Below are 19,120 nucleotides of genomic sequence, written 5' to 3'. Positions count from 1 at the left end.
GTACGTCTCACTTTACTTCGACAACCTCATTCCTGTTAATGAGCTCGTCGGATGCACTGATGGAATCAACCGCTGGATGTCTCAAAACTTCCAACAACTCATGTTGTTTACCTGTGGAATGTTCTAAACGGGTGTTTTTGGTGCTTTATTATGTGAATTTTTTACTTAACATTACCAGTGCAAGAGTTTTGACTTGTTGCTTCTGCTCTTTTCATGGGAATTTTAGTGCTTTAAGCAGAGTATCGATCCTTGTTTGATAAGAGTTCAAACCTCATTTCCCAGCAGAGTTCGTGATTGGACAGCAAACTCAGCTGTCCAATCACAAAACAGGTGGTTAGAGAAAGAGGTGGGTCTGCTGTGAAGTCCTCCAATCAGAGCGCTCCTACAACAAACATGACACAGGTCAGCGTATTGATCACGCTGACCCAGTCTCTGAGCCTGTTAGACTACAGAATGACAACTGGGCTAAATGGGAGGTTTACATAAAAAATAACACCTTTATTCAACATTTTGCTGTTTCATTATGATTTCATAACGCAACAGTACAAAAATAAATCCATTCTATGGATTGTAGATGGTTTAACACAATCCAAGCAGTTCAATGTGTGTTAAAGACAGACAAGGAACAGAACTGCAAGACACTGCTTGCTCTATGTCACACTCACACGGTGTTATAAATGCAGGGTACAATGGTACAAAATTAACCAAGAGTAAAAATCTTGATTTTCTTTTCATATTATACAAACCCAGACCTTCATTCACGACAAAAAATAACACACAATCAGTAAAATCTGACTTCAACAGCAGCATCAGCTCAACATGCCACAGCTCAGTAAATAAATCCAAGCAGTCTCTCACTGCAGGCAAAAGTTAGTTTGTCCACAGTTTTCAAACACTTGCAAAGCTGCAGAAGCATTTGTTGTTTCTGATTTCCCTCCACCAGTTCATCAGTCGTCCACAATGCTCAGCAGACCATTCAGCTTCAGTCTGCAGGCCAGTTCCTCCTCTTGGCTCGCCAAAATCTGTCGCTCCAGCTCCTTCAGTCGCCATGACATAGATACAGGCGTGCTTTTAGGCCAGTCTGCTTTGTCTGACGGATCATCAGGCTCTGACTCCTGGAAAGTCAAATAAATGAAAATACATCATTACTGCAATTCATGATTGCAACATTCACAGAATATCATAGATGGATCTCTTGTCATTTGAAGCCACATATAAGAAATCACTACTTTTTTGTTTTCGAATTACAAAAAAAAGCATAATCTGTTGTATGACTTGAAGATTTGCCTGCAACTGCTGAGTGAAGCTGAGGAGCTTCCACCAAACCTGCCACTTGTCCCAGGATCACTGAGTGAGGTGAGAGGAACACCTGGTCATACCTGCGTGAGAGCAGCATCTCGAGTCTTGGCTGAGGGTGCACGTGTTAATGTTGTGGGCATGGACAGCAGAGTGGAGGATGGAATGAAAAGCGGTGTGGACAAGTGGTCCAAGGGGTCGCAATCCAGCCACCGCTGAAGCTGCTCCATGCTCCTGTAGACAATGGACACACACACACACACATTTTTTTTGTAAGTAACAATTGCAAGAACTTCTAGGTATGGTTGAAGTCACACAAGTAAGAAAATGTGCTAAAAACTTGTAAAAATGTTCCTCTTTAACCAAAAAAATGTCACTGAATACATGATTGAAATAATTCACTGCAACCAAAGACTAATTTAAATAGCTATTTCTGATAATTCATTTTTTACTGACATAAGCTCCCCTTAAAAAAAGGGCGTAGCTGTACCTTTTGCTTTCAGCCTTCTCCTCCTCTAAGCTCTGGAGGACCTTGTGGGCCAGCAGCTCCTGTGCTGTGGGAGTGTGTGTGATGTCCAGCGGGGCTGTCGGGGCCTCGAGAGGCTCCACCAGACTGGAGAACAACCTCTGTCTTAGGGACAGACTGGTGGGCGTGGCACAAGCCGCTACACTCGGCCTGAGGGTGGAGGAGGAAGGAGGACGGAGAGAAAATTGAAAAAGGAGTGAGCAGAGGAGGAGTGCTGTAATTTAGTGGCTGCAAGAATTGTGATGATGCAACTTGGACTTGCTTTTAAGTTATTAGAAAACTTTGGGCATGGGAAGCTCAAATGCTGTTAGCATAAGGATAAAGTTGCACTGCTATAAACATCTGACAAATAGTAATCATCTCAGCACTTCCCGGTTGATCAGCAGCTGAAAAGATAATGGAGAGTGAAAATTCAGAGGGGCCATACTTCAAGGAAAAACTATGTATTTGATAACCCATTAGCTACCGTTAGATAGCAGCTAACGTTAGCATTCAACCACCTTCGAGCGAACATGAACGTGAATTAATTGTGAAATATCAAAGCACATCTGGACACATTTATTTCAGCCTGGAAGTACACACAGCAACACAATGGATGTTACTTTAAAAGCTTGATAACATGCAGTGCGTTTTACTTCCAGCGTTAAATAAAGGTGTCCAAAATGTGCTTTGATATTTCACAATTAATTCATGCTTTTCCTATTGTATCATGTACCACTACCAAAGGCTAATGTTATTTAGGAAGTGGTTGAAATGGTTATATCAAATAATATGTAGTTTTTCCTTCCCGTCCCTCTCGATGTTCACTACCTGTTGTTGTTGCAGCTGCTAATTGATTGGGAATTAGTGAAATGATAAATGTTAGATTTGGCAGTACGATGTTATGGTTTGAAATTTAATTGGAATTATAGATGTCAGTTACTTGACAACAACTACATCTCATTAAAATGATAACTTCACCAGTTGAGGATTTAGGAAGCGTTCAATACACTGAAACGTGTCGAGCTGACAAGCTGAACGCAGCAGTTTCAGTGGTCAGTGTTTTTTTTGGAGTTTCTTACCCTTCCTTCTCTTGCTGCTTCTCCCTGTGGGTTTGCCTGGTGGCCTGGGTCCACTCCTCAGGTGGCTGGAAAACCTTCAAGGATTCTGTGAGGAAGTACACCAGGATCTCCCCATCCTCCGTCACAGCATCTTAAACGAAAAAACAAAAAATTACAAATTGTACTGCAAGTCATACATCATCAGTCAGTTCAAATAGAGAATGTGCATCAGATCTTATTCTACAGCCTTCCCTCAGAACACCCTCACCTTCACAGACAGGTGGTCCAGGGATCTGCCAGTCTTTCAGCTTGTGGTCTATGCAAATCACCAGCACGTCATCCCAAGGAATCTGACTGAAAGCTGGACACGCACTCTCGTCTATGCTGCCCCAGCTGCTTGCAGTTAACTTGGATCTGGGGGTTCGGGTACGGTGACCCTTCAGCCTCACCCTTTCCAGAAGGTTTTCCAGCCTTGACATTAAGAGAGGCTGACTCCGACGTGAGACTGGGATCTGAGCGGCGTACCGAAAGATGGAGGAACAGATCTCAGACCACGAGTCTGGACAGAGGAGATAAGGAGGAGAGGAAAGGATAATACATGGATTACTGATCTCTTGTTCATATCTTTCTGTTTCTTTTGAACTTAAGAGGGTTTTGTACACTCAGGGAACCATATATGAAAACTCTGCAGTGAAAAACAGCCTTCCTGCCCACAAATATGACATCTCACTCACTGACCTGTGGCAGGCAGCTGCTCCCACTGTGGCAGCTGCAGGCTGAGGATGGCTTTGCGGAGCCAGGCCAGGTGATGGGCAGAGTTCCAGCCCAGATGAGGGACAAAGTCACGGGTATCGGACAGACAGAACTCGCCTGGTGGCCACGAGAGCCGACTGAGCTCCTGGGATGACACTTTGTCAGCAATGTGAGCCAGGACGGCGTTGTACAGCTGGATGACAGGCGCAGGGTCCTCGGACGGAAGATTCGCTGCAGCCCGCTCCTGCCGGTGGGCGTAAACTCTCGGAGTAAACTCGCGACTCAAACTGGCCTCCACGAGCTGCACCAGCGTCTGGCAGGAGAGTGGGAAGGGTAGTGGAGAATGGGACAGCAGCCAACTCATAGCCTGGCTTAGCTGGAGAGACACAACAGGACAGATGCAGAGAAGTTAATAATAGAAGATAATACGTTTCAAAACTATCCAACGATGCATATCAGTGATTCTGAACCTTTTTGGCGTATGACCGCTCACCATGAAGGAGGGTCCAAAATTGGACCATGCGGGTTAAAAAGGATGAAAATAAACAAACATTTGGGGGCGGTGTTAATAGTTCTAGCCTCTTTCACCTCTTTGTTTTGGTTTTATGGGCCACAACATTATTGCTTTTGTTCAGTCACAGCCCTCTCATCAGCAATTGTAGCAGCAGGAGGCAGGCGTAAAAAAAAAGTCACGATTTCTATAAAATCTCGACACAGTCCTGATGATGAAAGTGAAGGACATTAAACAGAAATGAGAAGAAATGCATGTGTATACGTAGCACCTGTTTGGATCCCTGCAGGTCACTTGTGGTCTCCGGTATGAAGAGGAACGTGTACTCCGATATCAGGCCTTCCTTCACCAGTGTTTGCAGCATCAGGGCTGAGGGACAAGGCGCCACGAGAGGAACGGTTCAGGATTTACACATTTTGTCCAGATTAATCCAGCTACTGTTTCATGAATACTGCCTGACATACAACTTCCATGACCTGCTTCTTATCAATATCCCCAGTTCTGTTTGTACTAGTGGCCATTACTTTAATCTTGGAGTATATTAACTACAAACATATTCATGTGATTCTCGCTGTTAATAATTACCTTCTTCAAGTTTCTGTGTCTGACCAGTGCCACCGTCAGGCCCTGGCACCAGAATGACCAGAGGCAGCGGGCAGTGCCAGGTGCTGGCTTGCTGCAGCTGTTTGAGCTGAAGCAGGGCTGACAGCAGGGGTACATCCTGCTCTTCCTGCCTGGGTTCGACGATGGGCACGGCAGGAAGCAACATGATCAGAGCGCCTGTCCCATGGAGCTCACAGCACTCCTCCATTTTGGACAGTCCGTCTTCAGTCAAAGGGCCTCGGGAGGCCTGAGAGACAGAATGTACCACATGACTCAGCAAGTAATATCTTTATCTACCTATAACAACAATTAATTAATACCAACGTGGGTTAATAAGTCTAGATTTATATAGTGAGCATATTTACTGTCATGTTTAATAACTTTACTGATGAATACCACTTATTTAACATGACTTTTAGTACATTTGTCAATGTAGGAATTGCCGTTGAACCTCAAAAAATGCATTTATCACAGTAAAAATAAGAATAAGAGGTATTATTAACAACTGCCAAATAAAAGACATCCGAACAAACATAAAAGTTGCAGCCCAACAGTATTCACGTGTGTTGGGTGTTTGTAATGACTGAAACAAGGGTAACGTTTTCAGTTTAATTAAACACCTAAAACATGACTTATCAATCTGCACCAAAAGAAAATAACTCAAGTTAATGCTCAAAACTCAGTTTTTAGTATATATATATTGCATATATTTATCATTTTTAGTTTGAATTTTTATGCATTATATTTCTTTTTCTAATTCTAATCTTTAGTCTTTGTCTGATTTTAATTCTTTTTGCACACTAGCCTTTTAGCTCGGCATAAGGAGTCTAACATGGTGCATTTCACTGCACATATTGCATGAGCATTGTGGAAAAACCATATGTGTTGCAAATTCTAAGCCCAGACGAGCCCCACTGTCCTAACAACATACAGATCTGTATTTCTTTTGATGCATTCGACTGCAGTCATCCATACAAGCAGCAGTCTGATCTGACCTTGACGCTGATGTGGACTTTGTGAATGCGTTGTTCTTTTTCCTGCAGTGAGTTGGTGACACAGAGGGTCTGCAGTGTGCCATCATGCTGCTCCTCACTCTCCTCCGACCACTTGCCACCACCAAGCTTCACCTCCAGCCAGTCTGACAGGATCCTGCAGACAGCAGACAGGAGAGGACACAGTCAGCGCAAGGAGCAGTGAACACTGGGAGCCTTTCGATGAGACGAAATTCTGTTAAATCTTAGAGGTAATCAAACATCTGCCTGTCAGTGACCCTCTGTCATACTGAGGTGCAGCTTCTTACCTGTCTGCCAGACTGGCTACACTCTCATGGTCGCTCGGTAAGAGGAGAATGGCTTTCCAGAAGATACGGTCAGGTGGGTTGGAGATGCTTTCTGTCACCAGTGCCGGCAGGTCGAGAGGTGCCCACACTGTCTCACTGAGAGACACAAAACCAGGTGAAAATGCTGCTTCGTGACATTAACCATTGACTGCATAAACACACTCATGACTTACTCCAGCAGCTGCTGATAGTAGTAGTGGACTCTCATCTGGTGGATCACTTCTTGTCTCAGTTTTAACAACCTTAACAAAATACAAAACAAGTGACTGAAGCAGTAAAGTGACACTCATTTATACTTATTCACTCACTTATTTCAAGGTTCACAAACACAGTCGAGTAAAAAGTGATTTCGCAATATAACATGCTGCAAATATCTAACCAAACATTTCAGCCCTCATGTGCGTTCTAAAGACACACTCTGACAGCAACACCGATCGTAGAGGAACATACCTGGTGCTGGAGAGGGCCAAGGTGCCGGCGTTCCCCAGGTTGACCAGACCACGGGCCAGATCTGCTATGGAGGGCTGCGCAGGAGCGCTGGGAGCCAGAGCCTTCAGTTTGAATCGTGGGTCCACACAGCAAGGAGCTGCAGGGAAACCCCTCATCTGTCTCTTCAGCTGCCGGCGCACTGCTACCACATCACGCCACCTGCGGGTACACACGGGATAAGTTGTAAAAGGATATTTAAACTACATTCTACCACAGTTAGAGCGGAAACGTGACGCGTCAGTATCACTGAACGATGTCGGCCTGCTGTCAAATATTCTATATCAGCTGGGCAAAGAAATTCTCGGGTTTCAGCGCAGCGTTTAACGTCACGTGATGGTGTGAATATTTCTCTGGCTTTCCAGATTTTTCTCAGATTCTTACCGTTTGATGTACTTGTGGATGCGCTGCAGCTCAGCTTCAAGGATGTCTTCAACCAACAGAGCGATGTCTGCATTCAAAGTCTCTTCAACTAGACTTGTGCAGACCTGCTCTGTGCATTTAGCCACACGATCTGCTTTCTCATTCACTGCCTGCCTGAAGAAGGAAGAAAGAAAAGTCTCAATTTCAATTCAAAGAATTTGTGGAAATAAATGTGTGATATTCCTGTAACTTGAGCATTTCATTATCATTTTAAAAAGACCTTACTGGATCTCAGAGGCAGCGGTCTCTTTGATGGTCTCATCTAAAACTTCGTGGATGATCTCTGTACAGAGAGAGAAGCTGAACTGAACCAGGAAGGCCTCGTGCTCCTGCCTCCTCCTGGCACCAACAGACACGGAGAAAGAAATGTCGGTGAGTTGAACGCTACTTTGATCATTGCTTTAAACTGGAATGACACTGTGATTTTTGATGGACGTCACAAACTGAGTACTGTTTTAAAAAACAGTGTGCTATCATTAACAGGTCGCTATCAGGCTGCCAGGGGACCAACCTGGCTTCTTCGAGCTTGCGTTTCTCTTCAGCGACACGCTCCTGTTCCAGCTTGATCTCGGTGGAAGATATCTCCAGCAGCATCTGTCCCATCACCTCAGTCACCAGAGACTCTGCCTGCACGCTGCTCTCCCTGCAGAAGCAAAGGCAACAGGACAGAAAGTTAGTTGTCTCAATAAAAACTTCCAGCGGTTCAGATCTCCACTGTTTCTATACACTGTAATAAATGCATGATAACTGCAAAGAAGGGAAGTAACACATGTTTTCAACAAGAAAAGCGGGACGGATGGATCGCTCAAACTTACGCAAGAGCTGCTGTGGCATAGCTGGCACCAGCGTCAGCTACCTCCCTCACTGCAGCTTCAACCACCTCCTCAATCACACAGTCCAGTACAGCAATAACGTCCTGCAGGAGGGAACAAAAACAGCAGTTACTGCCGTGCACAGTAAAAAAAAGAAAAGGACAGCAAGTTCAGTGTTGCTTCAAAAATATAAAAATATCTATTTTAGAAAACCCATAAAACAAAGAAGAACAGCAAATTTTCACTGAAAGCAGGAAATGTTTAACATTTTTGCATGAAGACATGACCTAAATGATTCACTGATTATCAGAATAGTTGCCAATAAATTATCTGTCAAACGACAAATCAATCATTTCAGCTTTAAATATATTTTGATTTCAATGAACTGAAGAACAAAGGGATTAATCTTCACGTTTTGAGGGCACAAACTGTCATTTAAAACAGTTTAGAATAAAGACAAACTCCCACACAGTGGTGGAAGAAGTATTTAAATATGTTATTTCATTAAAAGTGACAAAACTTGACTGTGAAAATACACAATCACATGAAAAATCCATCCATACAAAACATTTTAGGTAAGTACAAAAGTTCTGTCAGTAAAATGTACTTAAAATATTAAACGCCTTTAGAGAGCATGGGTCTTAGATACATTATGATAAACTACTGGATTATCACTACAGATACATGAATGTGTCAGCAGCACTTTAATGCTGCAGCTCATGCAAAGTTATAACTGCCACCATAAAAATGCACTGGAGTATAAAGTGCCAAATTCTCCCCTGAAACACAGCAGAGTTGTATAAAGTAGAGTAAAATGAAATACTCCAGTTCCAGGACCTCATATACCTCATAAACGTACTTGATAGCCTCCCACTACTGTTCCTACATTACCAAACTTATGAGACACCATCAGTCAGGTATACCTGGACTGATGGTACTGTAACTACTGTGTGTGTACTGTGGCTAAAAAATAATCATGTGCAAGACAACAGCTGGGAAAATAATTACAACATCTGCAGTCAGTCATAGAATAAGTTCTCCATGTGGGACATCTAAATGTCCTCAGGGACAGAGAGCTGAGAGATCTTGCCCACCTCATTGCTGTAGACCGGCTGAGGTTTGGGTGGTGGTGATGGAGGTTTGACAGGCTGAGGTTGAGATATTGGCTGGAATAGCTGCTGGGTTTCTGCTGGGCGGGTCGAGCTGTGATAAGGTTCGCTGGGCTCTCCGGCCTCATCTGTGACAGCTGGAGGCAAACCAAACACAGAGGGTATGTCTGGAACCTTGACTGGCACGACCTGTGTCAGCAACTCAACGCTGGGTGGTGCCTTAACCTCCACCTTGGCTGCAATAGCTGGGACAACAAAGGAACATTTCAAAGGCAAGTTTTCTTTTTAAAAAAATCATCAAATTACACCATTTATCACAGTCAGAAACTGTGATTTTCACATTTGTCACAAAAGACTTGATGTGACTGTGAGGTTTCCATACAGGTGCAGGACTTCGACACACTGCAGTGAAAAACGAGCCCACAGGGTAAAAATATAAATGGAACAAAAAACACTCATAAAACTGCTTGGGGTTCAGATGGTTAATGAGACTGATATCCCTCATATATAAATTCCAGTAGCTCTACAATACGCCATAAAATGGGTCAAATAAGAGGTGAACTAGTATTCAGGGGAACTTAAAGACCTGGAAATAACAAAAGTAATGTCCCATACACAAACATTGTTGTTCATGTTTAGTTTAAATGAGACTGCTATCCTCAGCAAACACACGTACTGTAAATGAAGACAGGCTTAGAATCAGTGAAATGGTGTGACTACCTTTAAACTGGCTGGGAGTGGGCTCGGCCAGAGGGCCTTCTCCACGGTACTTGTTCTGGGAGTCAAAGCTGCAGACAGGGATGCGCTGCTGAAGGTGAGGGAGGGGGCCACCGTGCACCACCTCTCCGATCAACACAGTTTTCTTTGAGAGGATGACCTCCGACTTCTTCTGGGATAGAGGCAGGTCTGGCTCCTGATAGGTTATCCGACTGAGCTCTACCATACTGTGAACAATGTTGGACATTTGCACAAAATACTCTTGAGATATAATGACTCAGTGGTTGTTAATTTTGGTAAGGAGGTGAGGTTTTGGTTCTGTTTAGTAGCACTCTCATGTGAATGAAGATATTTACATTTTGGCTCATAGCTACTTAACTCTGAGGTATAGAATTGTTTCAAGTAGTATTACTGGGGCTACGATCAATTATTTATTTAAGCTGGACGTTTATCAGACAAGTACTGGACACTCACTCATCGATGACATTGAGGCCGTACTGCTGGATGAAGTCAGTCGCCTCTGCAGCGTTGCGGAACATTAACATTCGAACTATGTCCTCAATTGGAAACGCAGTAGATCGTGGACCCACGGTGTGGGCCAAGTTCAAGGTTTTCAAGGCCTTAGCTCTGACCTGCATGGAACAAACGCATACATTTTAAAGAACATAAATACTGGACAAACACAAAACACAAAATTCTGTCTGGACCTGCTCCATCATGCAGCTTTTACAAATATCATTTAAACCTGCACTGTGGAACGGATCACTACTGGTGCGCCAGAATGTCGTCACACACACCAGATTTAAAACCTCTGCTATACAGTGAAATACAGAGATTCATCTGCCGAAGATAAGCTCAATCAACACTGTGTGAACTTGTTCGACAAAGGCTCAAATGCAACATTAATTTATTAGTAAAAGTCCAGCAGTGAAGGTTTAAATCGAATACTGTAACACCAGCAGTAACAACGGCTGTGTGTGGTACCAACAGGAACGAAATAGCATTTTGTATAATAGAGCAGACCCACATTACACAAGCCACATTTCAGTTCTTAAAACTGGGAACTAGAAGGAGGGAGAAAGGGACAATGGCTAATGCCTGAATTCACCTCTGCACTTAATGAAAAGAATATGTGCTCAAATATTTTCTTATTCATGATATTGCCAAAGTCCAGGAACACATTCAGACTAGGGGAAACACTTGAGACAAATCTCAGGTTTCTACAGCCTCATCCATTCATGCAGGAGACAGCTACTAACCTGATTGAAGTATCTGTGTAAGAGGCAGCTGGCGAGGTAGGAGGCTCCTTTCACCAGCTTGAAGAAGCGCACAAAGTTGTTACTGTTGACTGCAGCGAATGCTTGCACGGCAAACTTCACCTCGGGGGACTTGCGCACCTCGTCACGGAACTGCTGCACCTCACTGCATGAAGTGTGAGGAAGGATTACTTAAGGTTCAAAATGCAGTGAATGCTAGTAAACATGCCCAAAAAAAGTTATGTCACAGCTGAATGCGTACAATCATTTCTTCAAAGTGCTAATTTCTTGAAAAAGAAAACAAAAACAGATACTTTATTCATACTTCAATAACATTTGTGTTTCAGTGAACTGACCGCAGTATGTCACCGTTGTTGAGTTTTAGCAGCACGTTGTACTGGCGAAACTCTGCCTCCCGGGAGCAGTAGGTGTTACGTGTGGCCAGGTCCTCGTACATTTCTTTGAGGCTCTGGAGGCACTTTGTCATGTTCTCATTGTTGATCTTGGCGTCAAAAGATGAGATATGCTCCTCGCAGAGGTGGTGGCTGCAGTGAATGTGGAAGCGTGTGCACTTCTCAATCAGCGACACCGTGTCTGGGCAGCACAGGTGCTGCTGGGTGATGTCCTGTTGGTGTGATTGAAGAAGGGCTGGGATTTAAAATCAGCCTACAAAAAACGTGTCATGAGTTTTTTTTTAGCAGCCTGGTGCTATTAGAAGCTGTTGGTTCTCCTTGCTTGTCAAAAAGGGAAGCTCTGGGACAACTTAATCATGTTTTTTTTTAATTCACACAAGATTTAAACTTTATACAGCTCACATTTGAAGAGGGCAGCTCACCTTGCGGATGCCACGGGTCCTGTTCCAGACAAAGTCATACCAGTCCCGGTAGTTGTCATGGCCCTGGTCCATGATCTGAGTCACCAGATAGTCCATGGTCATGCTGAGCACAGGAAGGGGGCGCAACTCGTGGGGCAGGGGCTCCTCCTGGTCGGCTGATGAGCGGCTGTACTCCTTGATGGCTGCTGAGTGATCCACCTAGTCCCGGACAGGAGGAGACATTTTCATTTAGTCTGGATAGCAGACATACCTACAATGTGATCTTATTCACAAATGTTTTGATATGCAGATGTATTCAGTCTGAATGTAGAGCACAAGCTTTAAAGACGTTACCATCTCAGTATCTGGGATGACCTCGAATATGCTCAGCTGTTTCCGAGTTTCCCTCATGAACCTCTCCTTCTCTGGACACATGTCAGGGCATGTCCCCACAAACACCTTAGACAGGTCCAGGTCTGTTCTCTTGGGCCGACCTGTGTGGACATATTATGCACACGGTTAGAGTGTCTCCCATGTTTTTAGCCATGACTATGACTGCAATAGAGCGGTGTGACAGGTGGCTTAACCTTGACGCAGGATCTTGTCTCTCTGCTCCAAGAGGCGGTACTTGTCCTCAGCGGTTTCAGCCATCTGGCCAATGAGGTGGAGGAGGGAGGAGGGGACTGAGCGCTCTGAGCTCTGGGCCTCTGTGCTGCTCTCTTTCTGGGGTTCGGCATCAAACTGCAGAGATGTGGCCACTGACTTCTTCACCGGAGAGCTGAGGCATAAAAAGACACATGTAAGACAGTCACAGCATGTCCACAACTTTTCCAACTATTTTCAGAGTGTCCGATGGTCTGGGCCTGTTAGATGAAGACATCGCAACTCAAGTTAAATCTAAAATGCTGTAATAATGACAAACAAATGTGCAAGTGTTACCTGCGACTGAGGGTCACCATGCTGCTGACCGCAGGGGCTCTGAGTGCAGGTCTTCTGAGTGGGGAGGAAGCAGCCTTGGACCCTGTGTCCTCCTGCAATTCTCCCTCTCCCTCATCTGTTCCTGCTACAGGCCTGGTCCCTTTGTCACTTGGACCTGATACACAAAAAATATGAACAACTCACAATCAATATAGTTACTCACTGCAGGAAATTAAAAGTAATATGAAATAAACTGCTCAGGACTCTCAATCACTATTTAACAAGTTCTGATTTATAATTATTTTTGCTTGTAGGTCTTTACCTCTAAACAGTAACATCAATGCAGCAGAGGCATGACTGCTGGGTACCAGTATGCTAAAATATTGAGGTATTACAGACATATGTTGCATTTACTTTGCTTTTTTCTCTGCCACAAGAGAAGGAGTTTGTGTCGATGCATGACTTGGCCTTTCTTCTTTGCCTTTGCTGCTGACGCCTGAAAGAGATAATAGGTAAGAGTGACAGAATGCAAAATAATATTGTGATTTCAACTCAGAATCAGTATAGTTGGTTTGGCCTGTCTCACAAAGCAGTGGGTTAGCTAGATAACTTTTGTGGTTAGCCCTGGTGTTAATCTGAGCTCCAAAGATCTATTAGTGCAACCAATGCTCCACTCTGGCGATTGAAAACAGGAAATAGCAAGTGGGTAGCTGACAGTACAAGTAATGAATACAATTTACTGTGGCAAATTAAGTGTGCTGAAAAAACAAAGCTAGCTGACGACCACATTGAGTTTCATTAACTGCCAGCTTTGGTAAAGCCAGGAAACAAGAAATAGGCGGCGTATGGTGAACTTGCTTTAATGGGGGTAAGTAGCATAGCGTTAACTCACGTGGTCTTCAAAATGTACAATGGCCAGGTTCTTGGCAGGCCGGCAGATGACCTTACGGACTTTGCCAAAACGACCAAAGTGCTTCTCGACGAGGTCCTTCTTGTTGAGGGCTGGAGGCACATCTCTGCACTGGATGGTGGTGGAGTCAGTGGGTGACATGCCGCCTAGGCTGTCTGAGCTCTCTCTGCGCAAGTCACGTGTCACAGGGGTTGTGGTTTCAGGCTTGGGGTCTGGGGCTTTTCCTGTGTCTAGGGAGGGATGATTGGTCATAGGCAGACAGCAGGATGAGTATATTCTAATAATGCAATCAGCTATTTTAATTAAATTAAGATATGTATGTGAAATTCAGCAGAAAGAAAATTTCTGTCTGTGTTTCTGTGCTTCATCAGAACTGCAAATTGTTGTGATTTCCCTAACAGAGGTAGAGGGGAACAAAATGAAGCCATGCTGTTTAATGGTTTTCTTTGGATTCAGAAATATCATAAATATGTTCTTATTCCTACCAACTTTAATCACATCCTAAGATTTCATATCGGGAGTGGAGGACTTAAAACTAGCTTCACCACTTTAACACTGTAGATTGACCCTACACGTGAAGAGATATGGTTATTAAAAATTTGCCTATATGTAAAAAAAAAACAAAAAAACTTTCACTTGTAAACTGGTAAATAAAAAGTTAATTTGCCAATTTATCCAGGCAAGTAAGGGTCATTTAAGCATGATTTTTTTCATGTAGACGTTCTTTTAAAGTGCAAGATAGGTTCAGAAATTCATACACAGCTGGTGCGAAACGCATGTAACACAGTGTATATGATGAGTATGTCTCACCTGATTCTTCAGCTTTTTCCAGCATGTCCCTGGTCGGAGCTTGAGCTGTGGGTGGTGTAGGGGGTAGGTTGTCAGTCTGAGCTTGGACTTCTTCCCTCTCTGTCTCCTCCCACGTTGATGCTTGCTGCTGAGTCTCCTTTGTGGCCTCACGCTTCACTGGGTTAGGGCCATCTCTACGAAGATCACTCAATGCCCTATTGAATAAGCCCCTTGGTGGGCCACGGGACCTCATTAGGGGCCTCTTTGAGGGCTGTCTTGGTGAATCTGCTTCTGCTGTAACATTGTCCTCTGTGGCAGCCTTCTCTGGGCCAATGCTGGAGACAGGTGGATCTTCCTTGCGCTTGGTGCCTTTGCTCAATCGTGCAAATATGTTTGTGTCACCGAGGACCTCCAGGTTGCTCCCTTTCGCATCACTACTAGTTTCAGCTTTAGCTTTGGAGTCTCCAAAGAGTGCAGGCTGACCAAAGCTGGTTCCTCCAAAAAGGGGTGTTGCCTGAGGCTGGGGGGGTTTGGCAGAGAAGCTGAAAGATGACGGGGTGGTGGGTTGGGTGGTGGATGCTTGAGTGTTGGAACTGGAGGGGGCAGCTGGCTGGGAGAAGGTGAACTGCAGAGTGTTGGGGGGGGCGCTGCTAGTTGTTTGTGGATTGTCTTGAGCAGAGATAGAGGGTGCTGCAGCTGGCTGTGAAAAGCTGAAGCCCAGCGGCCCAGGTTTAGCCCCAGTCAATAGAGGGAAGCCAGTGGTGGTGGTGGTGCTGCTACTCATGGCGCTGGTATTCGTCTGGGACCCACTACTGCCAAAAGGTGAACTGGACATTGAAGTAGTCTGAGGGTTAGCTGGCTCAGGACTGGCACTGAAGATGGGTTTGAACAGTGCCTCATTAGCTGGCTTGAAACTGAAGCCTCTGCTCTGGGTCGCACTCTGAGCTGTGCCAAATACACTGGTGGTGACATTAGTAGATGATGGCTGTCCAAACACAGACTGTCCGAAACCCAGTGGCTGAGGTTGCCCTAAGGTAGTGGCGGAGCCAGAAGTCATCTGGGAGTTTCCAAACCCAGAGGGTTGTTGGCCAAACCCTGGTGGCTGTTTGCCAAATCCCTGTGGCTGCTGACTAAATCCTGGAGCCTGCCCAAATGCAGAAGGCTGTCCGAATGCAGGTGTCTGCCCAAAGACTGAACTCTGGTTTGGGCCACTAGTCTGTCCAAACGTTGGTGCGGGACTACTACCAAAGCTACTCATTCCTAATGATGGCTGTCCAAATGCTGGAGCTTGGCTTGCTGTTGGCAGCAAGGGGGGCTGTGTAGACGACTGTCCAAAGGCAGGGGTCTGTCCAAAGATGGTATTTCCATGAGGTGAGGGCTGTCCAAACGCTGATGGTTGATAAAAGCCCATAGTTGGGGGCTGATTGCTAGAACTTTGCTGTCCAAATGACTGGAACAAACCAGTCTTCAAAGTGTTGGTTGGGGCTTGGAAAGCTCCACCTTGTGGACTTCCAAACGGATTGGATGGATTCATGGCGCAAATACCAGCGGATGTTTGGTATTCTTGGTTATTTGCTGACGGAACCGTTTCTCATACAGGCATTCAAACAGCCGAAATCTGTAGCATTGTTTCCGCCTGTCAAGGTTTTCGGTGTAACACTCTATCGCGTTGAAAAAAAAACAACATTATGAAGATAGGAACGAATACAAATGCACTGCTCGGCCGCTAGCATAAGCTAACACCAGGAACATAAAGTTAGCTTAGCAAAGTTTGTTTCATTGTCCTTAAAGTTGTTGTATTGACACGACCAAAAATCACCAGGAAATACTTAGAATTCTGCAACTGTGACACGAAAAATTTCTCACCGTTCACACTTTGTATCTGCTATGTTGATTTTTTTGGCCCAGTTCAAACAGTGTCCTATTTCCGCTTCCGGTCCCACAATTCTTTTGGTCCCCGCTCATAGCTTAATTCCGTTCCGTGACTGCCAACGCCGTGACCGTTCCATTGCTCGAATGGGATTTAAACGGGGAAGCGGCCATTAACAACAGAATATGTGTAATTTCTGCCTATTATATTGGCACTTCCACACAACCAAGAGAAAGCTTTCATAGTCGGTTTCGGGGAACTATACGTGTTGACACCGCCGGACGCGTCACCTTGAATTCTGCCTGCCCGGTAATGGCCTCGAGACCAATGCAAAACTGACCAACTGTTCTCGTAAACTTACCGCCAACCGAAATATCGTAACTGGCCGTCGTTGGAGGTGGGTTAGTTTTAACTTTCACCTATGCCTCAAGATTATTTTAATAGCCTGTTTCTGTTTTTACGCCGAATTTTAAAATGGGAGTAGTACTGCGGAATCTCCAAAAGGTGGTGCCTCTTCGCCGCGCCAGATTGCGCAGGGATGTTGACACACTGAGACACATATTGGGCGTCCAGAAATTTGACCTGGGCATAATTTGCGTGGATAACCACAGGATTCAGCAAATTAACAACATATACAGGAAGAAAAATGCGCCTACGGATGTCCTCTCATTTCCATTCTACGAGGTAAATATGACTACATACCAGTATATGACAGTAAACCTATTAATTGATTTGCTTCCATAGCCACTGGGATAGATGTGTTCCTTTCAGTAAGAAGAACTAACCAAGTTTGGTGGCAGGGGTCACCAGGGTTGACCAATAACTCTGCTAACTGACTTCGTTAAATAATTTAAATTATGCTTTTTAGGATCTGAGACCTGGTAAGATGCCTTGCCCCCTTCATAGAGACGAGCTGAACCTTGGGGACATATTCTTGGGGGTGGAGTTTGTGATGAAGCAGTGTAAGGAGGAATCCTTAGATCTGCATGGGGCCCTCACTGTGAGTAGCTGCAGCACTGTACACTAAATTTCATATTATATCACTTTAATAGAGGCACCTCTCAGTAATGCAGGCTGTTGATTAGGGCTAAGTATCTTTCAGTCATTTCCTTGACTAATCAATTAGTTGTTTAGCCTATAAGATGTTAGAAAATGGTAAAAATGTGGGCCAGTGTTTCAAAACACCCAAGATGACGTCCTCAAATGTCTTGTGTTGTCCACAGCCCAAAGATATTCAGTTTACTGTCATAGAGGAGGAAAGACACTCAAAAATATCCACTTTTAAGAAGCTGGAATCAGAATTTTCACATTTTTTCCCTAAAATGTACTCAAACTGATAAATCAATGATCAAATTGATGAATTTAATAGTTGACAGCTAATCGATTCATTGATTATCGCAAAACTACTTTTACCTCTTCTCTACCATGTTTTTTCATGTAAGGTGCACATTTGTTTGTTATTAATTGCAACTTTAACAAATATATGGATGTGATTATAGTTATAGATAAAGCTGCTGTGCTCTGAATCTCTTAAGGTATGAATTCCACCATCCTGCCAGTCTGCAGTAACATTTATTCCTCTTTTTTAGGTTATCACTGCACATGGTATCTGTCACCTGTTGGGCTACAGACATGAGACAGAGGAAGAATGGACTGAGGTTTGTACAGATTACATAATTGTTTTATGTGTATGATTGAGTACCTGTGAGGTTTGGGTTCCACTGACAGTGAAGTCTTGTAACTATGCATTTGTGAACTACAAATTGACTTAAATCTGAATACGTGGGTTTGCCCCACTGTAAAGCACCATATGTTATACATGTTCATTTTTAATTTGTTTCCAGATGCTGCAGAAGGAAAGCTACATTCTAAGTGAGTACAACAGACTCACAGGGAGACATCTGGAACCACTGACGAAGAGATGCACTCAGGATAGGTGACAGTGACTGGTCACCTGTTAACTTTACACTTGCACTTGGTGCACTATGGTGCTTGATTTTGTTGATCACAATCCTGTAACCAGGTGGACCACTATTTGAATAAACTGCTGTTTTATTCATTCCTTCATTTATCATCTTCTCCACAATCACAATGTGCTGCAGTTTGACTGTGGATATCCTTTTCAAACACAGGATGTGAGTGTTGTTTAAGAGTTTTAAACATCAAATTGAAAAGTCAGTGCACTTTCACTGTAATATTTTATTAAAATCTGCTTTATGAAGAGTCAGTTGTGTATGAAGGGTAGAAAAGCTGTTCATTTTTACTTCACAAATACATTATACCCTCTTTACACTGTGTTTGGGACAGGATGCTCAGGAAAATGCAATGTTTCAGAAATCTAAATCCAAGGGATATTTTTTTAAAAAAAAGAAAAGACTGAATGTCTTTTTTCATCTGTCATAGTCAGGTATGCATTCATAGTGCAACAGAATACTGTACCCCCAGGAGTCAGCTAATAATAATGCTAAAAACCCAAGTATAAAGGACAGGATATCAAGAATATCTTATTCGGTCCATACTGATTTTTTTATTACCTTTATTTTATAATGCTATATTATAGATTTCCTTGTGTAGGTAATTGAGGAAATAATGTGGTCTGAATATGTCCAGCAGACACTGGTGTACTAAAATGTGACTTCAATTTTACAGTGGCAACAAAAGAGATTTACAACCAGTTTCTAGTATTGGAACCAGTACAGAAATAACAAAATACTTCCTTTATCTCCATTCTATAAGCAAGCCCGTCTGACTGGAACTATTTGAACAGCATTAGCAGAGGTCTAAAGTGTTAAGTACTGTATACTGGCCTTAAAGATGGTGAAATAAAAGACATTACGCTATAGCTTGTTTCCCTGGTGATCTAGTATTAATTACTTCTATTTGCCGTGGCGCCTGGGGTTAATTGAGATAAAAATCAACCCTATGCTGCAATAAATAGAAAATCTTGG

At 43.7% G+C, this 19,120-nt stretch overlaps 2 protein-coding genes across 3 annotated transcripts; one reads left to right on the top strand and one right to left on the bottom strand.

Annotated features, from left to right (window-relative positions):
- Positions 1–477: 477 nt before the first annotated feature.
- LOC121615782 (minichromosome maintenance complex component 3 associated protein) lies at positions 478–16,213 on the bottom strand. 2 transcript variants are annotated; one of them, XM_041950214.1, is made up of 28 exons: positions 14,324–16,213; positions 13,496–13,743; positions 13,018–13,099; positions 12,625–12,778; positions 12,273–12,463; positions 12,040–12,179; positions 11,707–11,904; positions 11,228–11,496; positions 10,875–11,037; positions 10,090–10,247; positions 9,619–9,842; positions 8,884–9,143; positions 7,793–7,893; positions 7,489–7,620; positions 7,203–7,316; positions 6,939–7,091; positions 6,519–6,716; positions 6,242–6,310; positions 6,030–6,164; positions 5,725–5,878; positions 4,712–4,976; positions 4,398–4,495; positions 3,601–3,991; positions 3,131–3,421; positions 2,884–3,013; positions 1,787–1,972; positions 1,380–1,530; positions 478–1,115 (listed from the first exon to the last, which is right to left on the bottom strand). In XM_041950214.1, exons 1-28 carry the CDS (start codon positions 15,834–15,836, stop codon positions 948–950), a joined length of 6,336 nt encoding a protein of 2,111 aa, XP_041806148.1. In that variant the 5' UTR covers positions 15,837–16,213; the 3' UTR covers positions 478–947. The 2 variants fall into 2 exon arrangements, with proteins under 2 accessions (XP_041806148.1, XP_041806149.1); XM_041950215.1 differs by having other exon boundaries at positions 8,884–9,035.
- Positions 16,214–16,266: 53 nt separating this feature from the next.
- Positions 16,267–19,004, top strand: ybey (ybeY metalloendoribonuclease). The gene is made up of 4 exons (XM_041950217.1): positions 16,267–16,856; positions 17,041–17,172; positions 17,762–17,830; positions 18,017–19,004. Exons 1-4 carry the CDS (start codon positions 16,647–16,649, stop codon positions 18,110–18,112), a joined length of 507 nt encoding a protein of 168 aa, XP_041806151.1. The 5' UTR covers positions 16,267–16,646; the 3' UTR covers positions 18,113–19,004.
- The last annotated feature ends 116 nt before the right edge of the window (positions 19,005–19,120 follow it).

This window comes from Chelmon rostratus, chromosome 13, assembly GCF_017976325.1.
Source record: "Chelmon rostratus isolate fCheRos1 chromosome 13, fCheRos1.pri, whole genome shotgun sequence".
NCBI lineage: Eukaryota > Metazoa > Chordata > Actinopteri > Chaetodontiformes > Chaetodontidae > Chelmon > Chelmon rostratus.
The sequence above is the reverse complement of the archived record's forward strand: the minus strand, read 5'-3'. Positions and strand labels throughout refer to the sequence as shown.

Coding starts and splice junctions, on each gene's coding strand:
- LOC121615782 (XM_041950214.1), bottom strand. CDS start 15,836: ATGAATCCATCCAATCCGTTTGGAAGTCCACAAGGTGGAGCTTTCCAA. Junction 11,497..11,706: donor GGACCCGTGGCATCCGCAAG/GTGAGCTGCCCT, acceptor TCACACCAACAG/GACATCACCCAGCAGCACCT. Junction 4,977..5,724: donor AAGTCCACATCAGCGTCAAG/GTCAGATCAGAC, acceptor TCTGTCTCTCAG/GCCTCCCGAGGCCCTTTGAC.
- ybey (XM_041950217.1), top strand. CDS start 16,647: ATGGGAGTAGTACTGCGGAATCTCCAAAAGGTGGTGCCTCTTCGCCGC. Junction 16,857..17,040: donor TCTCATTTCCATTCTACGAG/GTAAATATGACT, acceptor TATGCTTTTTAG/GATCTGAGACCTGGTAAGAT. Junction 17,831..18,016: donor CAGAGGAAGAATGGACTGAG/GTTTGTACAGAT, acceptor ATTTGTTTCCAG/ATGCTGCAGAAGGAAAGCTA.